Source organism: Oncorhynchus tshawytscha, linkage group LG14 (assembly GCF_018296145.1).
Source record: "Oncorhynchus tshawytscha isolate Ot180627B linkage group LG14, Otsh_v2.0, whole genome shotgun sequence".
Taxonomy (NCBI): domain Eukaryota; kingdom Metazoa; phylum Chordata; class Actinopteri; order Salmoniformes; family Salmonidae; genus Oncorhynchus; species Oncorhynchus tshawytscha.
Window position 1 is genome coordinate 32,182,031 of NC_056442.1, and position 16,579 is coordinate 32,198,609.

At 43.1% G+C, this 16,579-nt stretch overlaps 1 protein-coding gene across 1 annotated transcript in view; it reads left to right on the forward strand.

Annotated features, from left to right (window-relative positions):
- Positions 1–382: 382 nt before the first annotated feature.
- The window catches only part of LOC112267418 (forkhead box protein N1-like), a 22,210-nt gene continuing 6,013 nt past the window's right edge, over positions 383–16,579 (forward strand). Inside the window, 5 exon segments of the mRNA XM_042297366.1 lie at positions 383–641; positions 9,501–9,666; positions 10,448–10,819; positions 11,764–11,871; positions 12,568–12,698. Of these exon segments, the coding sequence (XP_042153300.1) occupies positions 9,529–9,666; positions 10,448–10,819; positions 11,764–11,871; positions 12,568–12,698 (749 nt within the window). The 5' untranslated portion in view covers positions 383–641; positions 9,501–9,528.

A 16,579-nucleotide genomic window follows, 5' to 3' on the forward strand; every position in this document is an offset into this window, starting at 1 on the left:
ACAGGCTCTTATGATTGGTGCAATTACACAGAGTGAACCAGAACCTATCCTACAGGTCCTCTTGCCGTGGGCGAGCTCTGAGACCACTAACTACCCACTCTCTGCCAGTGGATAGGGGATGTGATTAAGGTGTATTTGATGTCCCATTCACACAAGTCCCCTTCTTTGAGTCCGGTAAAGAAAGAGAGAAGGAGAGAGAGACAGAAGTGGTGACTTCAGCAGTACAGTAGCTAGGCCTTTGGAACTTGTTGTGACAGGTTTCCTTCCATGTATCTCATAGCGCTCTGCTGGGCTGCCGTGGGTTGGCTGAGGGCCAGACAGAAAGAGAGAAAAAGAGAGAGACAGATAAAGAAGAGAGAGAATGAGCATGAGATTAATGCTCTGAAGGCTGGAACCAGCCCTCCAGCTCTGCTTCCTACTACCACACTCTTCTGACTCAATATCACATCAACAGTATTCTTCAACAGAAGAATCGTTATGCTGGAAAGTGTTCAAAGTGTATGGGCTAAGCCAAGTGAATTTAATAAATTCTTCTTCTTCATCAGACTGGACTGGAATGATTGATTGACTCTACGAGATTTAAAGAAGATACTGTGGCCTACTGTATAAGGCAGAACAAGATTGTTGTCGAGTCAAAGAGGGTGAGTTGAGCATCTCTAAATGGTCAAGAATGTGAAAAGGTTGGAAACCTTTGAGCAAGTATGGCGAACCTATGGCATTACACCTGTCTGTGCTTCTAAGCAGCTATTGCTTCTTTATTAAATGTGACATGCCTGTGAAATTACATTGAAAAACCTCATGTACAGCATGTTAAAGGCTCACAAGGAGGGGACCTTGTGTGGTGGTTGTGTGTTTGCTGGGGTGACACTAGTGTCAAAAGAAAATCTGTGTCGTTGAACAAAGATGAGTCTTGTCTTCTTACCTGCATCTCTGATGTTTAACGGTTGAAAGGACACCGACTAATGACTTTAAACATGCTTTAGTGGCCCACTGGCCCTGTGTCAGCCACAATGGACTGAGTAACTATCCCTGCTGTATGATGAACTAACTCATGATAAAATATTTAACACATTTCAGTCATTACTGTCATCCAAGCATCTGTGATTCTCAAATATATGGATTAGGTGTTGTAGAGCCAAATGCTAAATGATAAGCTCATGTAAGCAAATATATGGATTAGGTGTTGTAGAGCCAAATGCTAAATGATAAGCTCTTGTAAGCAAATATATGGATTAGGTGTTGTAGAGCCAAATGCTAAATGATAAGCTCATGTAAGCAAATATATGGATCATGCCAGGGTTAGGGATTTATTAACCACCACTCCCAGGCTGTGCTACCGATGGTGAGGTGAAAGCCTGTGACAGAGGCTAGGGTTATATAGCATAACAAAGTTAGAGACAAGGTAATCTAGGTCAGAGGGAGGCGCAGAGACAATCAGATAATCTAGAGACGTCCTGAGAGGTTAGAATTGTTAGCATGACAGCTGTCAATAAATCTCCAAGGGGGAAAGGTTATAATGCCATCTATACGACAGATGCATGACAGGTTCCATAATGACATGGTGCCTGGGAACTGAAGGTTTCTGCAGTTTACAGAGAATAAACAGACGTCTTATTTTGAAACACTTACGTAACATTCATCTGGAGCCTGAAAATGTAATTGGCAAGAAATGTTATGGATGCTTTTTTTAGCGGTGACAATAAGAAATAACCAAAGGTAAGAATACAAACATAAAGCAAATAGCTCAGTAGATAAACATTTAAGCATCCTGAAGTGAGGGACATCAAGGAGATTACCATTCAAAAGCTTTGATCATCACAGGAGTTTACAGGCTGTTTATACACAGGACAGGAGGTTACAGGCTGTTTATACACAGGACAGGAGTTTACAGGCTGTTTATACACAGGACAGGAGTTTACAGGTTGTTTATACACAGGACAGGAGTTTACAGGCTCTATATACACAGGACAGGAGTTTACAGGTTGTTTATACACAGGACAGGAGTTTACAGGCTGTTTATACACAGGACAGGAGTTTACATGTTGTTTATACACAGGACAGGAGGTTACAGATAGTTTATACACAGGACAGGAGTTTACAGGTTGTTTATACACAGGACAGGAGTTTACAGGCTCTTTATACACAGGACAGGAGTTTACAGGTTGTTTTACACAGGACAGGAGGTTACATGTTGTTTATACACAGGACAGGAGTTTACAGGCTCTTTATACACAGGACAGGAGTTTACAGGTTGTTTATACAGAGGACAGGAGTTTACAGGTTGTTTATACACAGGACAGGAGTTTACAGGTTGACAGGACAGGGGTTTACAGGTTGTTTATACACAGGACATTGGTTTACAGGTTGTTTAAACACAGGACAGGAGTTTACAGGTTGTTTATACACAGGATAGGAGTTTACAGGTTGTTTATACACAGGACAGGAGTTTACAGGCTGTTTATACACAGGACAGGAGGTTATAGGTTGTTTATACACAGGACAGGAGTTTACAGGTTGTTTATACAGGACAGGAGGTTACAGGTTGTTTATACACAGGACAGGAGTTTACAGGTTGTTTATACACAGGACAGGAGTTTACAGGTTGTTTATACACAGGACAGGAGTTTACAGGTTGTTTATACAGAGGACAGAAGTTTACAGGTTGTTTATACACAGGACAGGAGTTTACAGGTTGTTTATACACAGGACAGGAGTTTACAGGTTGTTTATACACAGGACAGGAGTTTACAGGTTGTTTATACACAGGACAGGAGTTTACAGGTTGTTTATACACAGGACAGGAGTTTACAGGTTGTTTATACACAGGACAGGAGGTTACAGGTTGTTTATACACAGGACAGGAGTTTACAGGTTGTTTATACACAGGACAGGAGTTTACAGGCTGTTTATACACAGGACAGGAGGTTACAGGTTGTTTATACACAGGACAGGAGTTTACAGGTTGTTTATACACAGGACAGGAGGTTACAGGTTGTTTATACACAGGACAGGAGTTTACAGGTTGTTTATACACAGGACAGGAGGTTACAGGTTGTTTATACACAGGACAGGAGGTTACAGGTTGTTTATACACAGGACAGGAGTTTACAGGTTTTTGTTCCAGTCTTTCACTAGCACCTCATTCAGCTTCTTGTGGTCTAAATTGTAGACGATGAATAGTTGGGGTCAGGAATAAAAACTTGCGCATGTCTGTATTTTAGAATGACCGTCATATATTACCATGAGCTGACAATTTTGCATGATAGAGAACAATGTGTGGATCTACTTCTAACATAGTGATGTTGCACACTGCTGAATAAACTCCTGACTAAAGTCCTGGGATAGGGTGATTTTCCTGATGGACGGGAGGTTCCCAAGTTCTTTCCATCTGTCTGGGTGATGGGTGGGATGTGCTTCAACCTGAGGAGAACACAGCAGAAACATAAGGCCAAGGGAGGATACATTAACCTCACTGCTCAAATTTCAGTGCTGGTTCAAGTTGCTGAGAACCACAACTACCTTCTTTAATGTGCAATTGCTTTGTAAACAGTGTTACATATTCATAAGCTTGATCAAGTTCTCACCGATTTACTGTTAATTTATCATATCATTATTCCACATACATTTTCTTTATATGCAATAGTGAAACACAAGGGAGGGCAAAGTCACAAGAAGAACGTTATCTAGCAAGCTAACGTTAGGTAAACAGACACTACATGTATGTATTGACTGATCATGTAAGAATGCACAAATAACTTGGCTGTCTAGCAAGCCTAGATTGAACTGGAACATTTTCTCCCAAGCGGGGACTTCAGTCCGCCATTAATTCTGAAGTTTTTGTCATTTTCGCTGTGTCGCAAGGTGTTATGGGATAGCCTCCCTGGCGAAAAGAACAAAAAAGTATGCTTCCATGTGTACTTTGTTTTCCAGACCTCCCAAGTACGCTTCTAGAACTTCCGGTAAACTTAGCACATACTTGTCTTTTCACGTTCTTATGTTTGGAATCGCACTTGAAAATGACAGTTGATTTCTGTACTCGCTATACGCTCTAGATAGAACACAAGTATGCATTTTGGAACACTGCCAGTGTTTGTTTGTCTAAATATTAGTCAAACAAAGACCTAACAGGAGCGCTGTGATTTGCATATATTACTGTATCACATGGTTGACAACAGCCTGTACAGAGTGGAGAGGCTCTGGGATTATGTTTTAGCCCGGTTTCATGAGCCTACCCAATGGTGTGTTTCAATAATGACATTAATTCAGTGATAGGGTTTACCCAGGAAAAACTTCCCCAAAAGGACTAATTCATGGTAAACAGGCTGGAGGAACACCCTGCATATATATTTTGTATGTAATGTATATCTAAATTCCTCAAGAAAGGCATATAGTTAAGGGGCAGGAAACAGTAGCCACAGTATTTGCAGGCTTAGGTTCCAACACAGCTCTAACACACCTGATTCAACAGATCAACCAATCATGATCTTCAATTTAAACGTGTATTAGTTGAAACAGTTGTGTTAGCGTTGAGTCAGAAGTTGCCCACCCATGTCTTACTGTCTGTGACATGACATATAGGAGCATAGAGATACTGCACAGAAGCTTATAACGTCTATGATGGAGGACTTCGAATGTCAACAGGTCACAAAACTGTAAGTAAAGTGAACGAGGGTTAAGTCCCTAGTATTTGTTCATTGAGATAATATTCGTTTTCTCCCCTCATCTCACTGCTGGCACTCTGGGCTTTAGTTATAACAACACAGGAACCGACAGAGCAAAGGAGAAGAAAAGAAGGAGATGAAAAGAAGTACTTCCTAATTACATGATGGATGAAAGTGAAAAGGTAGACGTTCTTGGTCCATTAGAACTGCCAATCAAATGGTGTAAAGGTGAGGGTTAGTTATGGCAACACCTCAGGACTGGGACCGCTGAAACATGCTCAGAAACAAGCACACCTGGGTTCAAATACTATTTAAAACCTTTGAAATACATTGAGCGTTTGCTCTTGCTTGCCTTGAGTGCCAGATGGGTGGATTTTGCAGTTTTGGAACTATTCTATTGGTCCATTAAACCAGGCATACTCAATCAAACACAAATAAAGTACCCGTAATTATGTCAAATACTATTTGAACCCAGGTCTGTCAGAAACCAACACACCATTCAGCTTTAGAAGAGCTTTAAAGAGGAACTGGACACTTAGAGGAAAACCAACACCACTAAACATTGGTGTATCAAATTATTCACATATATCTTTTTGTCTTTAAATCAGATGGGAACCATTCATTCATACATTTTAGCTTGTAAATTGTGGGAATATCCCCAGGACAAACTGTGGACATTTTAATATCTGATTTTTAAATTGGTAGTTTTCTGTAGAGTTATGATAACATGGCAGAGTTGGCAGACTGATGCCATTCCTTTTCCCACATCAACTCACAGACAATGGCAGCGTTTGTTCATCTGAACGGCACATACATCTGTCAGTATTAGCTTCTGGTTGTGGGGAGCATTATCAATACACAGTTCCTAGAGTTAAATCATTTTGACATTAAGGTTAATTCTGTAGATGTATTGCAGTATATTGGTTAGTTCCCAAAGAATGACCCTGCTGTTTTAAGTTTTAGTTTATTATATTTTATTTGACCATTTAAAAAAACAAGCACACATAAAACTTGAAAAAGCCATACATGCACATGAGGTGAATGTGAAGGTGTACTTGTCACATGGTAAGTACACTTCACCTATGCCATGAAGGTCCAGCCCTTTTGTCAGAGGTCACAGTGCACACACAAACAGGGATGTCACACTATAGTCCTTAACCTCCCACAGATCCCGCTCCACCTTGAATGCAGTTAACCTTCTATGGCCGAAGAAATGACAGCACAGTGTTTTTCTCTCTTGATCAACCATTCTTCCTCGTCAGTGCAACTCCAAACGGCCAATCAGAGGTTTGGGTCAAGCAGGGCAAAGGAGCAGTTGCTGCAACAGAACAAAGGCTGTCTCAACTCTGACATTTCACTTCCTTTTTTACTTTTGTATTGAATCTCTCTCTCTCACGCTCTACTTCTCTAAAACAGGTCACTGTCAATAATGGCTGACCCTGGTCGTGACCCCGGACCTGAACCCACTCTCCGAGGGTGTCTCAGGGGAGTCACACACACACACACACACACACACAGGATATGCAAAACACACACACACAGAGACACACACACACACACACACACACACACACACACACACACACACACACACAGAGACACACACACACACACACACACACACAGAGACACACACACACACACACACACACACACACACACACACACACACACACACACACACACACACACAAGGTTCTTGATTTCACCCTTCAACCCAACTCAGCAATAGCTGGTTGTGAGTGATCTAATCTTCACGGTTTGTTGCCCATTTTAATGAGCTTTGAGGTGTGTGTGTGTGTGTGTGTGTGTGTGTGTGTGTGTGTGTGTGTGTGTGTGTGTGTGTGTGTGTGTGTGTGTGTGTGTGTGTGTGTGTGCGTGCGTCTGTGCGTGCATTGATGTGTATAAGTGTGTGTATGAGGTCACGCTTCCTGGAACCTCTGCCACATGTCTCACACCTCTGCTGGGATCTGATAACAGAACTGTAAACTGATGAAGATGGAAAAGCACCTTGCCAGTGCCATAGAGCCAACTTACAGTTGAAGTCGGAAGTTTACATACACTTAGGTTGAAATCATTAAAACTTGTTTTCAACCACTCCACAAATTTCTTGTTAATTAAGAAACTATAGTTTTGGCAAGTCGGTTAGGACATCTACTTTGTGCATGACACAAGTAATTTTTCCAAAAATTGTTTACAGACAGATTATTTCACTTATAATTCACTGTATCACAATTCCAGTGGGTCAGAAGTTTACATAGTTGACTGTGCCTTTAAACAGCTTGGAAAATACCAGAACATGATGTCATGGCTTTAGAAGCTTCTGATAGGCTAATTGACATAATTTGAGTCAATTGGAGGTGTACCTGTGGATGTATTTCAAGGCCTACCTTCAAACTCAGTGCCTCCTTGCTTGACATCATGGAAAAATCTAAAGAAATCAGCCAACACCTCAGAAGAAAATTGTAGACCTCCACAAGTCTGGTTCATCCTTGGGAGGATATTCCAAATGCCGGAAGGTACCACGTTCATCTGTGCAAACATTAGTAAATAAGTATAAACACCATGGGACCACGCAGCTGTCATACCGCTCAGGAAGGAGAAGGGTTCTGTCTCTTAGAGATTAACGTACTTTGGTGCGAAAAGTGCCAATCAATCCCAGAACAACAGCAAAGGTCCTTGTGAAGATGCTGGAGGAAACAGGTACAGAAGTATCTATATCCACAGTAAAACGAGTCCTATATCGACATAACCTGAAAGGCCGCTCAGCAAGGAAGAAGCCACTGCTCCAAAACCTCCAGACTACGGTTTGCAACTGCACATGGGGACAACGATCATACTTTTTGGAGAAATATCCTCTGGTCTGATGAAACCAACATAGGACTGTTTGGCCATAATGACCATCGTTATGTTTGGAGGAAAAAGGGGGAGGCTTGCAAGCCAAAGAACACCATCCCAACCATGAAGCACAGGGGGTGGCAGCATCATGTTGTGGGGGTTCTTTGCTGCAGGAGGGACTGTTGCACTTCACAAAATAGATGGCATCATGAGGCAGGAAAATTATGTGGATATATTGAAGCAACATCTCAAGACATCAGTCAGGAAGTTAAAGCTTGGTCGCAAATGACCCCAAGCATACTTCCAAAGTTGTGGCAAAATGGCTTGAGGATAACAAAGTCAAGGTATTGGAGTGGCCATCACAAAGCCCTGACCTCAATCCTATAGAAAAATTGTGGTCAGAACTGAAAAGCGGGTGCGAGCAAGGAGGCCTGCAAACCTGACTCAGTTACACCAGCTCTACCAGGAGGAATGGGCCAAAAATCACCCAATTTATTGTGGGAAGCTTGTGGAAGGCTACCTGAAACGTTTGACCCAAGATAAACAATTTAAAGGCAACGCTACCAAATACTAATTGAGTGTATGTAAACTTCTGACCCACTGGGAATGTGATGAAATAAAAAAAATCTGAAATAGATCATTATCTCTACTATTATTCTGACATTTCACATTCTTAAAATAAAGTGGTGATCATAACTGACCTAAGACAGGGAATTTTTACTAGGATTAAATGTCAGGAATTGTGAAAAACTGAGTTTAAATGTATTTGTGTCTGTAAACAGTTGTTGGAAACATTACTTGTGTCATGCACAAAGTAGATGTCCTAACCGACTTGCCAAAACTATAGTTTGTTAACAATCCTTTGTGGAGTGGTTGAAAAACGAGTTTAATTGACTCCAACCTAAGTGTATGTAAACTTCCGACTTCAACAGTAGTTTTGCGAGCCAATGCTAACTAGCTAAGTAAAAAAATGGCTTAATTGCCAGAATCTCACAGTATCCCTTAAACCTAGTCCTAGACTAAATGTTTCTCCATTTAAAGTGCTTCTTAGTCAAAGATTAGGCTTAATCTGTGTCTGGGATACTTTTCCATCGAGCCTGCAGTACCCATAACTGTACACTAAAAGATTACATATTGTATAGCCCCTAGTCTGTTAACAATGATAACTCAGAGATGCCCAGAAGACCGCTGAGATGTTACACTGGGGTTAAATGCTGTAGCCTACCTGAAAGGTACATTGATACTATGAATGACACAGACTATGAAAGATACAAAAAGGATATGATGTAACGCATGGATGGCACTGGCAAGCGTCAACCACACACAGATTAATCATGCAAGCCACTGTGCATACAGTACATGTCATGAACCTGTGAAAGCTAGGCATGACACATTTACAATTCCAAATAACATAGATTTAAAAAACACAGGAAATGCGATTGTGACTCATAACACACATTCAACTACACTGAGTGTACAAAACATGGACAAGAGCAACATGGTATGTTGCTCTTTCCATGACCAGGTGAATCCAGGTGACAGCTATGATCCCCTTTTGATGTCACCTGTTAAATCGACTTCAATCAGTGTAGATGATTAAAGAATGATTTTTAAGCCTTGGGACAATTGAGACATGGATGTGCAAGACAAAATATTTAAGTGCCTTTGAACAGTAGGTGCCAGGTGCACCAGTTTAAGTGTGTCAAGAACTGCAACGCTGCTGGGTTTTTCATACTCAACAGTTTCCCATGTTTATCAAGAACGTTCCACCATCCAAAGGACATCCAGCCAACATGACACAGCTGTGGGAAGCATTGGAGTCAACATGGGCCAGCATCCCTGTGGATCGCTTTCGACACCTTGTAGAGTCCATGCCCTGACAAATTGAGGCTGTCTGAGGGCAAAAGGGGGTGCAACTCAATATTAGGAAGGTGTTCCTAATATTTTATAACCTCAGTGTATACCACGCCCCAAATTCAAACAAGTTTCTATTCTTCCCAGGTGCAGATTTCCTCATAGGCACATCATCATGTCTACAGAATCTCCCAGCTCCACGTGTACTCACAGTGCCAACAGGTCCCTGACAACGACACCAGCCCCTCAGATCTCCTCCCTACGCACCTGTGAGCCTCCAGGGTCCTCCCTCCAGCAGATGGTGCACTCACAGGTACCAGAATCCACTGAAAACGGTTTATTTTACAGTTTCACCTAGAAATACACTCCCTCCATTTTGATTCAGCCCAAAGCCATGCATGCTTTACCCATCTCATCTCCTTTCCTGCACATGCATTAGGCTGCTGTTCCTCCAGAGGTAATTCCAGAATCCACATTGTGATCTTAGTGCATAAGCCCATAGCTGTTTGACTAACCAGACCTCGGTTCAAGTAGTATTTTTTGGTTCCATTGGTTGCTTTTCATTGGTCATTTTCATTGTGACAGATAATGTATTTGAAAAAAAGTTAATACTATTTGAACCCAGGTCTGCTTGCAACATGGAGATTGTTTTTAAGTGAATCTAAAAGGATTTATAAACTGGGTGGTTTGAGCCCTGAATGCTGATTGGCTGACAGCCGTGGTATATCAGACCGTATACCACTGGTAACGTTGGTAACCAGTTTATAATAGCAGTAAGACACCTCGGGGGTTTATGATATATGGACAATATACCACGGCTAAGGGCTGCATCCATGCCCTCCGCATTGCATTGTGCCTAAGAACAGTCCTTAGCCGTGTTATATTGTCCCCCCCCCCCACCAAAACAGGCAAATTATGTCTGCGTCCCAAATAGCTCCCTATAGGATGTCATTTGAGATACAGGCAATGCCAGGAGATAAAATGTATGTGTTTCTTGGCTACTTCCTTGCATTGTTTCATGATTGCAGATGCCAGCCAGATTCTGGATGTTTCTAAATAACCAGCTAACAATTTGAATATTAATCTCTCCTCAGTGTGATGACAGCAGTTCTGTGTCATTTACCACTGCCCAGCGTGAGAAAGAAAGCGCCACCTACAGACAGAGAAATGCCGCTGCAGAGACCTGCAGGAGGCACAGCATTGATGGAGCCATGGTAACACAGAGTCAAAGGTCAAACTTAGGGTCAGTGTCAGCTGACCGCTTCCACCCCTACCGTCGTCAGTTCAGCAACGGTGGGGTTGCCACGGGTTGGCTGGCCCCTGGTTCCCCTGTTCCCCCTGGGTCTCATCCCTTCATCAGTCTCGGAGAGGTGCAGTCTCCAGATGGCTTCACAGACACATCTACCAGTGAGGAACAAACATGCTGGGATACATACAATGGGAGTTTCCAAGCTTCCAGACTGATGGTATGATACAGTGATATTCATACTCTAAATGGCTATTCATTCATGGTACACACTAACAGCTGAACTGTAGTACCATACCCACATGTACATGGCCATTGAGGAGAGCCCCACCCGTAAGCGGTTCCTCATAGACAGATCTCTCAATCATACCTACAGCTCCTATCCACACACACACACACACACACGCACATGCACACACACACATACGCACACACACTCACACACGCACACGCACACATCACAGGAAGGCCATAAAGATCATCAAGGACAACAACCACCCGAGCCACTGCCTGTTCACCCCGCTATCATCCAGAAGGCGAGGTCAGTACAGGTGCATCAAAGCTGGGACCGAGAGACTGAAAAACAGCTTCTATCTCAAGGCCATCAGACTGTTAAACAGCCACCACTAACATTGAGTGGCTGCTGCCAACACACTGACTCAACTCCAGCCACTTTAATAATGGGAATTGATGGGAATTGATGTAAAATCTATCACTAGCCACTTTAAACAATGCTACTTAATATAATGTTTACATACCCTACATTATTTATCTCATATGTATACGTATATACTGTACTCTATATCATCTACTGCATCTTTATGTAATACATGTATCACTAGCCACTTTAAACTACCATCACTCATTCATGTACCATCACTCATTCATATATATTTATGTACATATTCTTTATCCCTTTACACTTGTGTGTATAAGGTAGTAGTTTTGGAATTGTTAGCTAGATTACTCATTGGTTATTACTGCATTGTCGGAACTAGAAGCACAAGCATTTCGCTACACTCGCATTAACATCTGCTAACCATGTGTATGTGACAAATAAAATTAGTTTGATTTGATTTGATCACAATGCTGCCAATGAGTTTCCTTAGATTTCATTACTTGTATAATGCATTTATATTCATTCATTCCCTTCATTCAACACAGCAGGGCTCCCAGCACTCTTACCCAGAACCACTGGCTGCACCAAAGGAACCTTCCTGCTTCCTGTCCCAAGGCCATGCCTCCTACAGCCCCCTAGCCCCACTGCAGCAGGTGAGTGGGCAGGACCAAAGTACAGGGGGAGGGATTAACTTAAGGGGGAGGTTCTTAGAGGAGCTTAACTCAATAGGGTGGTTTAGGTAGGCTATAGAGCGCAGTAGTAATGTCTTTTTGTAGGCACTAACGGAGGGGATTTTGTAGGGGTTTTGGATAAACACAGACAATAAGGTCTATGGTAACACGGGTTTAGGAGATCTTATGGTATATGTTTTGTTCTATGAGATAATCTTAATCTGCTAACATTAAAAATATTGAATTTTGATGCATTTATGTAATCAAAACAAGCACACAAAGCACTTAAAGTCTTCATAATTCATAAATGTCCTGTTAACTGACTAATATTCTCTCAAAGAACAAAACTCTTTTATATTTTTTAGGTCTACAAACTGTTGGTTTGGGTGGAATGTTGGTGCTGTATAGGTTGGTTGACACAGAAACTACCTACTGTACTGCATATCTTTTCAAGAGTTAGTGCCCTTGAAAAGATAACTTGTCAAACACCTTGCCAAGGAAAATAACACTTTGCCAACAGGGCTTGGTTATATCATACCGTGAACTTGTAACAGTATAAGGTTGGCAGAACACAGCTGTGCAGTTTGGAAAAACCTCACTGTGTACTCACTTTGTGACTAAAGTAATACAAGTTCTGCTGTAACAATGTGTGTATGTATGTGTTTGTGTTCTCTCTAGTTCTCTCCAGGTGTGTATTCTACCAGTGGAAAATCCAAAAGTTCTCAGTACTCTCTCCAGTGCCTCTCCACTCCAACCCATCAGGACAGTAGCATGCAGTCCCTCTTCCCCAAGCCCATCTACTCATACAGGTGAACACGCTACTTCGATACTCCATACATGTGCATAATCACAATCTATTACCAATCCGTACAATCAGGTTTTGGAATTTGGTGTAACATTAATTATATATTAAAGACCTTATTTAATCAAGACTGTATTCAATCAAGACCTTATTCAATCAAGACTGTATTCAATCAAGACTGTATTCAATCAAGACCTTATTCAATCAAGACCTTATTCAATCAAGACCTTATTCAATCAAGACTGTATTCAATCAAGACTGTATTCAATCAAGACCGTATTGAATCAAGACCGTATTTAATCAAGACCTTATTCAATCAAGACTGTATTCAATCAAGACCGTATTGAATCAAGACCGTATTTAATCAAGACCTTTTTCAATCAAGACTGTATTCAATCAAGACTGTATTCAATCAAGACTGTATTCAATCAAGACCTTATTTAATCAAGACCGTATTTAATCAAGACCTTATTCAATCAAGACCTTATTCAATCAAGACTGTATTCAATCAAGACTGTATTCAATCAAGACCGTATTTAATCAAGACCTTATTCAATCAAGACCTTATTTAATCAAGACCTTATTCAATCAAGACCTTATTCAATCAAGACTGTATTTAATCAAGACCTTATTTAATCAAGACCGTATTTAATCATGACCGTATTTAATCAAGACCTTATTTAATCAAGACCTTATTCAATCAAAACCTTATTTAATCAAAACCTTATTCAATCAAACCCATTTCTCAATATTGATTACTCTTCTTTCTCTGCCTGTTTGAAGTCATGTTTACAGGGACGAAACAAAAATCATTTGAACTGTAAGCATGTCAGTTTAAACCAGTTTACCAGTTTAGATTGAAAGGGAACCAAAGTATATACTGTATATTTGGTGTATGGAGGGGGTGTAAGGTGTGAGGGGTGAGGTGGATGGAGGGGGTGTGAGGTGTGAGGTGTGAGGTGGCTGGAGGCGGTGTGAGGTGTGAGGTGGATGGAGGGGGTGTAAGGTGTGAGGTGGATGGAGGGGGTGTAAGGTGTGAGGTGGATGGAGGGGGTGTAAGGTGTGAGGTGGATGGAGGGGGTGTAAGGTGTGAGGTGTGAGGTGGATGGAGGGGTGTAAGGTGTGAGGTGTGAGGTGGATGGAGGGGGTGTAAGGAGTGAGATGGATGGAGGGGGTGTAAGGTGTGAGGTGTGAGGTGGATGGAGGGGGTGTAAGGTGTGAGGTGTGAGGTGGATGTAGGGGTGTGAGGTGTGATTTGGATGGGGGATGTGCGGTGTGAGGTGGATGGGGGCTGTGTGAGGTGTAAGGTGGATGAGGGGTGTGTCAGGTATGAGGTGTGTGTGAGGTGGATTGGGTGTGTGAGGTGTGAGGTGGATGGGGTGTGCATGAGGTGTAAGATGGATGAGAAGTGTGTGTGAGGTGTGAGATGGATGGAGTGTGTGTGAGGTGGATGGAGGCTGTGTGAGATGTGAGGTGTGAGGTGTGAGGTGGATGGAGTGTGTGTGAGGTGGATGGAGGCTGTGTGAGGTGTGAGGTGGATGGGGGGTTGTGAGGTGTGCAGCGTGTGCGGTGTGAGGTGTGAGGTGGATGGGGGCTGTGTGAGGTGTGAGGTGTGAGGTGTGAGGTGTGTGGTGGATGGGGGTGTGCGGTGTGAGGTGTGAGGTGGATGGGGGCTGTATGAGGTGTGAGTTGGATGGGGTGAATGGGAGGTGTGAGGTGGATGTAGGGGTGTGAGGTGTGAGGGTGTGGATGGGGGGTGTGAGGTGGAGGTGGGGGGCTGTGTGAGGTGTGAGGTGGATGGGGTGTGTGTGAGATGTGAGGTTGATGAGATGTGTGTGTGAGATGTGAGGTGGATGGTGTGTGTGTGAGGTGGATGAGGTGTGTGAGGTGTGAGGTGGATGGGGGTGTGTGCGGTGTGAGATGGATGGGGTTTGTGTGAGGTGTGCGGTGGATGGAGGGGTGTGAGCTGTAAGTTGGATGGGTGTGTGCGGTGTGAGGTGTGTGAGGTGTGAGGTGGATGGGGTGTGTGTATAAGATGTGAGGTGGATTGGGTGTGTGTGAGGTGTGAGAGGTGCGGCGTGAGATGTGAGGTGGATGGAGGGGTGTGAGGTGTGAGTTGGATGGGGGTGCGGTATGAGGTGTGAAGTGGATAAGGGGTGTGTGAGGTATGAGATGTGTGTGAGGTGTGAGTTGGATGGGGTGTGTGTGAGGTGTGAGGTTGATGAGGTGTGTGAGGTGTGAGGTGGATGGAGGGGTGTGAGTTGGATGGGGGTGTGCGGTGTGAGGTGGATGGTGTGTGTGTGTGTGTGTGTGTGTGTGTGTGTATGAGATGTGAGGAGGATGGAGTGTGTGTGAGGTGTGAGGTGTGGGGTGAATGGGAGGTATGAGGGGTGTATGAGGGGTGTATGAGGTGTGCGGCGTGAGATGTGAGGTGGATGGGGGTGTGAGGTGTGAGGTGGGTGGAGCGTGTCTGTGTGAGGTGTGAGGTGAGAGGTGGATGGAGTGTGTATAAGGTGGTTGAGATGTGTGTGAGGTGTGAGGTGGATGGAGTGTGTGTGAGGTGTGAGGGGTGTGTGTTAGGTGTGAGATGGATGGGGTGTGCGTGAGGTGTAAGGTGGATGAGATGTGTGTATGAGATGTGAGTGGATGGAGTGTGTGTGAGGTGGATGGAGTGTGTGTGAGGTGTGAGGTGTGGGGTGAATGGGGGTGTGAGGTGTGTGGTTGATGAGGGGTGTCTGAGGTGTGCGGCGTGAGGTGGATGGGGGTGTGAGGTGTGAGGTGGGTGGAGTGTGTCTTTGTGAGATGTGAGGTGAGAGGTGGATGGAGTGTGTATGAGGTGGTTGAGATGTGTGTGTGAGGTGGATGGAGTGTGTGTGAGGTGTGAGGGGTGTGTGTTAGGTGTGAGGTGGATGAGATGTGTGTGAGGTGTGACGTGGATGAGATGTGTGTGTGTGTGTGTGTGTGTGTGTGAGGTGGATAAGGTGTGTGTGAGTTGTGTGGAGGTGGAGGTGGATGGGGGTGTGTGAGGTGGATGGAGTGTGTGTGGAGGTGGATGGGGTGTGTGTGAGGTGGATGGAGTGTGTGTGTGTGAGGTAGCTCATACCCAAGCTCTACACTGGTTCCACATACATTAGCACTGCCGCTTATTCAAATTCACTATTAAGACCATTTGTGCTTGAATTACATTAATTTTACTTCTTGACGCACCCAATCCGTTAGCGGGATCATCGTCAACATCCGCTGAATTGCAGAGCGCCAAATTCAAATTAAATTACTAAAAATATTTAATTTTCATGAAATCACAAGTTTAATACAGCAAAACACAGTTGAGCCTGTTGTTAATCCACCTGGCGTGTCAGATTTCAAAAAAGCTTTTCAGAGAAAGCATACCAAGCGTTTATGTTGGAACATCTCTCTCAGCAGACAAAACATTACAAACAGCTAGCAGCAAAGTAGATTGGTCACGAAAGTCAGGAAAGCAATAAAATGAATCGCTTACCTTTGATGATCTTCGGATGTTTGCACTCACGATACTCCCAGTTACACAATAAATGTTCCTTTTGTTCCATAAAGATTATTTTTATATCCAAAATACCTCCATTTGGTTGGCCCTTTATGTTCAGAAATCCACAGGCTCGAGCGGTCACGACGGGGTAGACGAAAATTCCAAATAGTATCCGTAAAGTTCGTAGAAACATGTCAAACGTTTTCATAATCAATCCTAAGGTTGTTTTTACAATATATAATCGATAATATTTCAACCGGACAGTAGCTTCTTCAATAGGAGAGAGAGAGAAAATGTCTGCTCCACTCTGTTGGCGCATGCAAAACGCTGCTGGCACCCTGCCATCCAATGACGCGATGTGATCTTTCTCGATCATTTTTCAA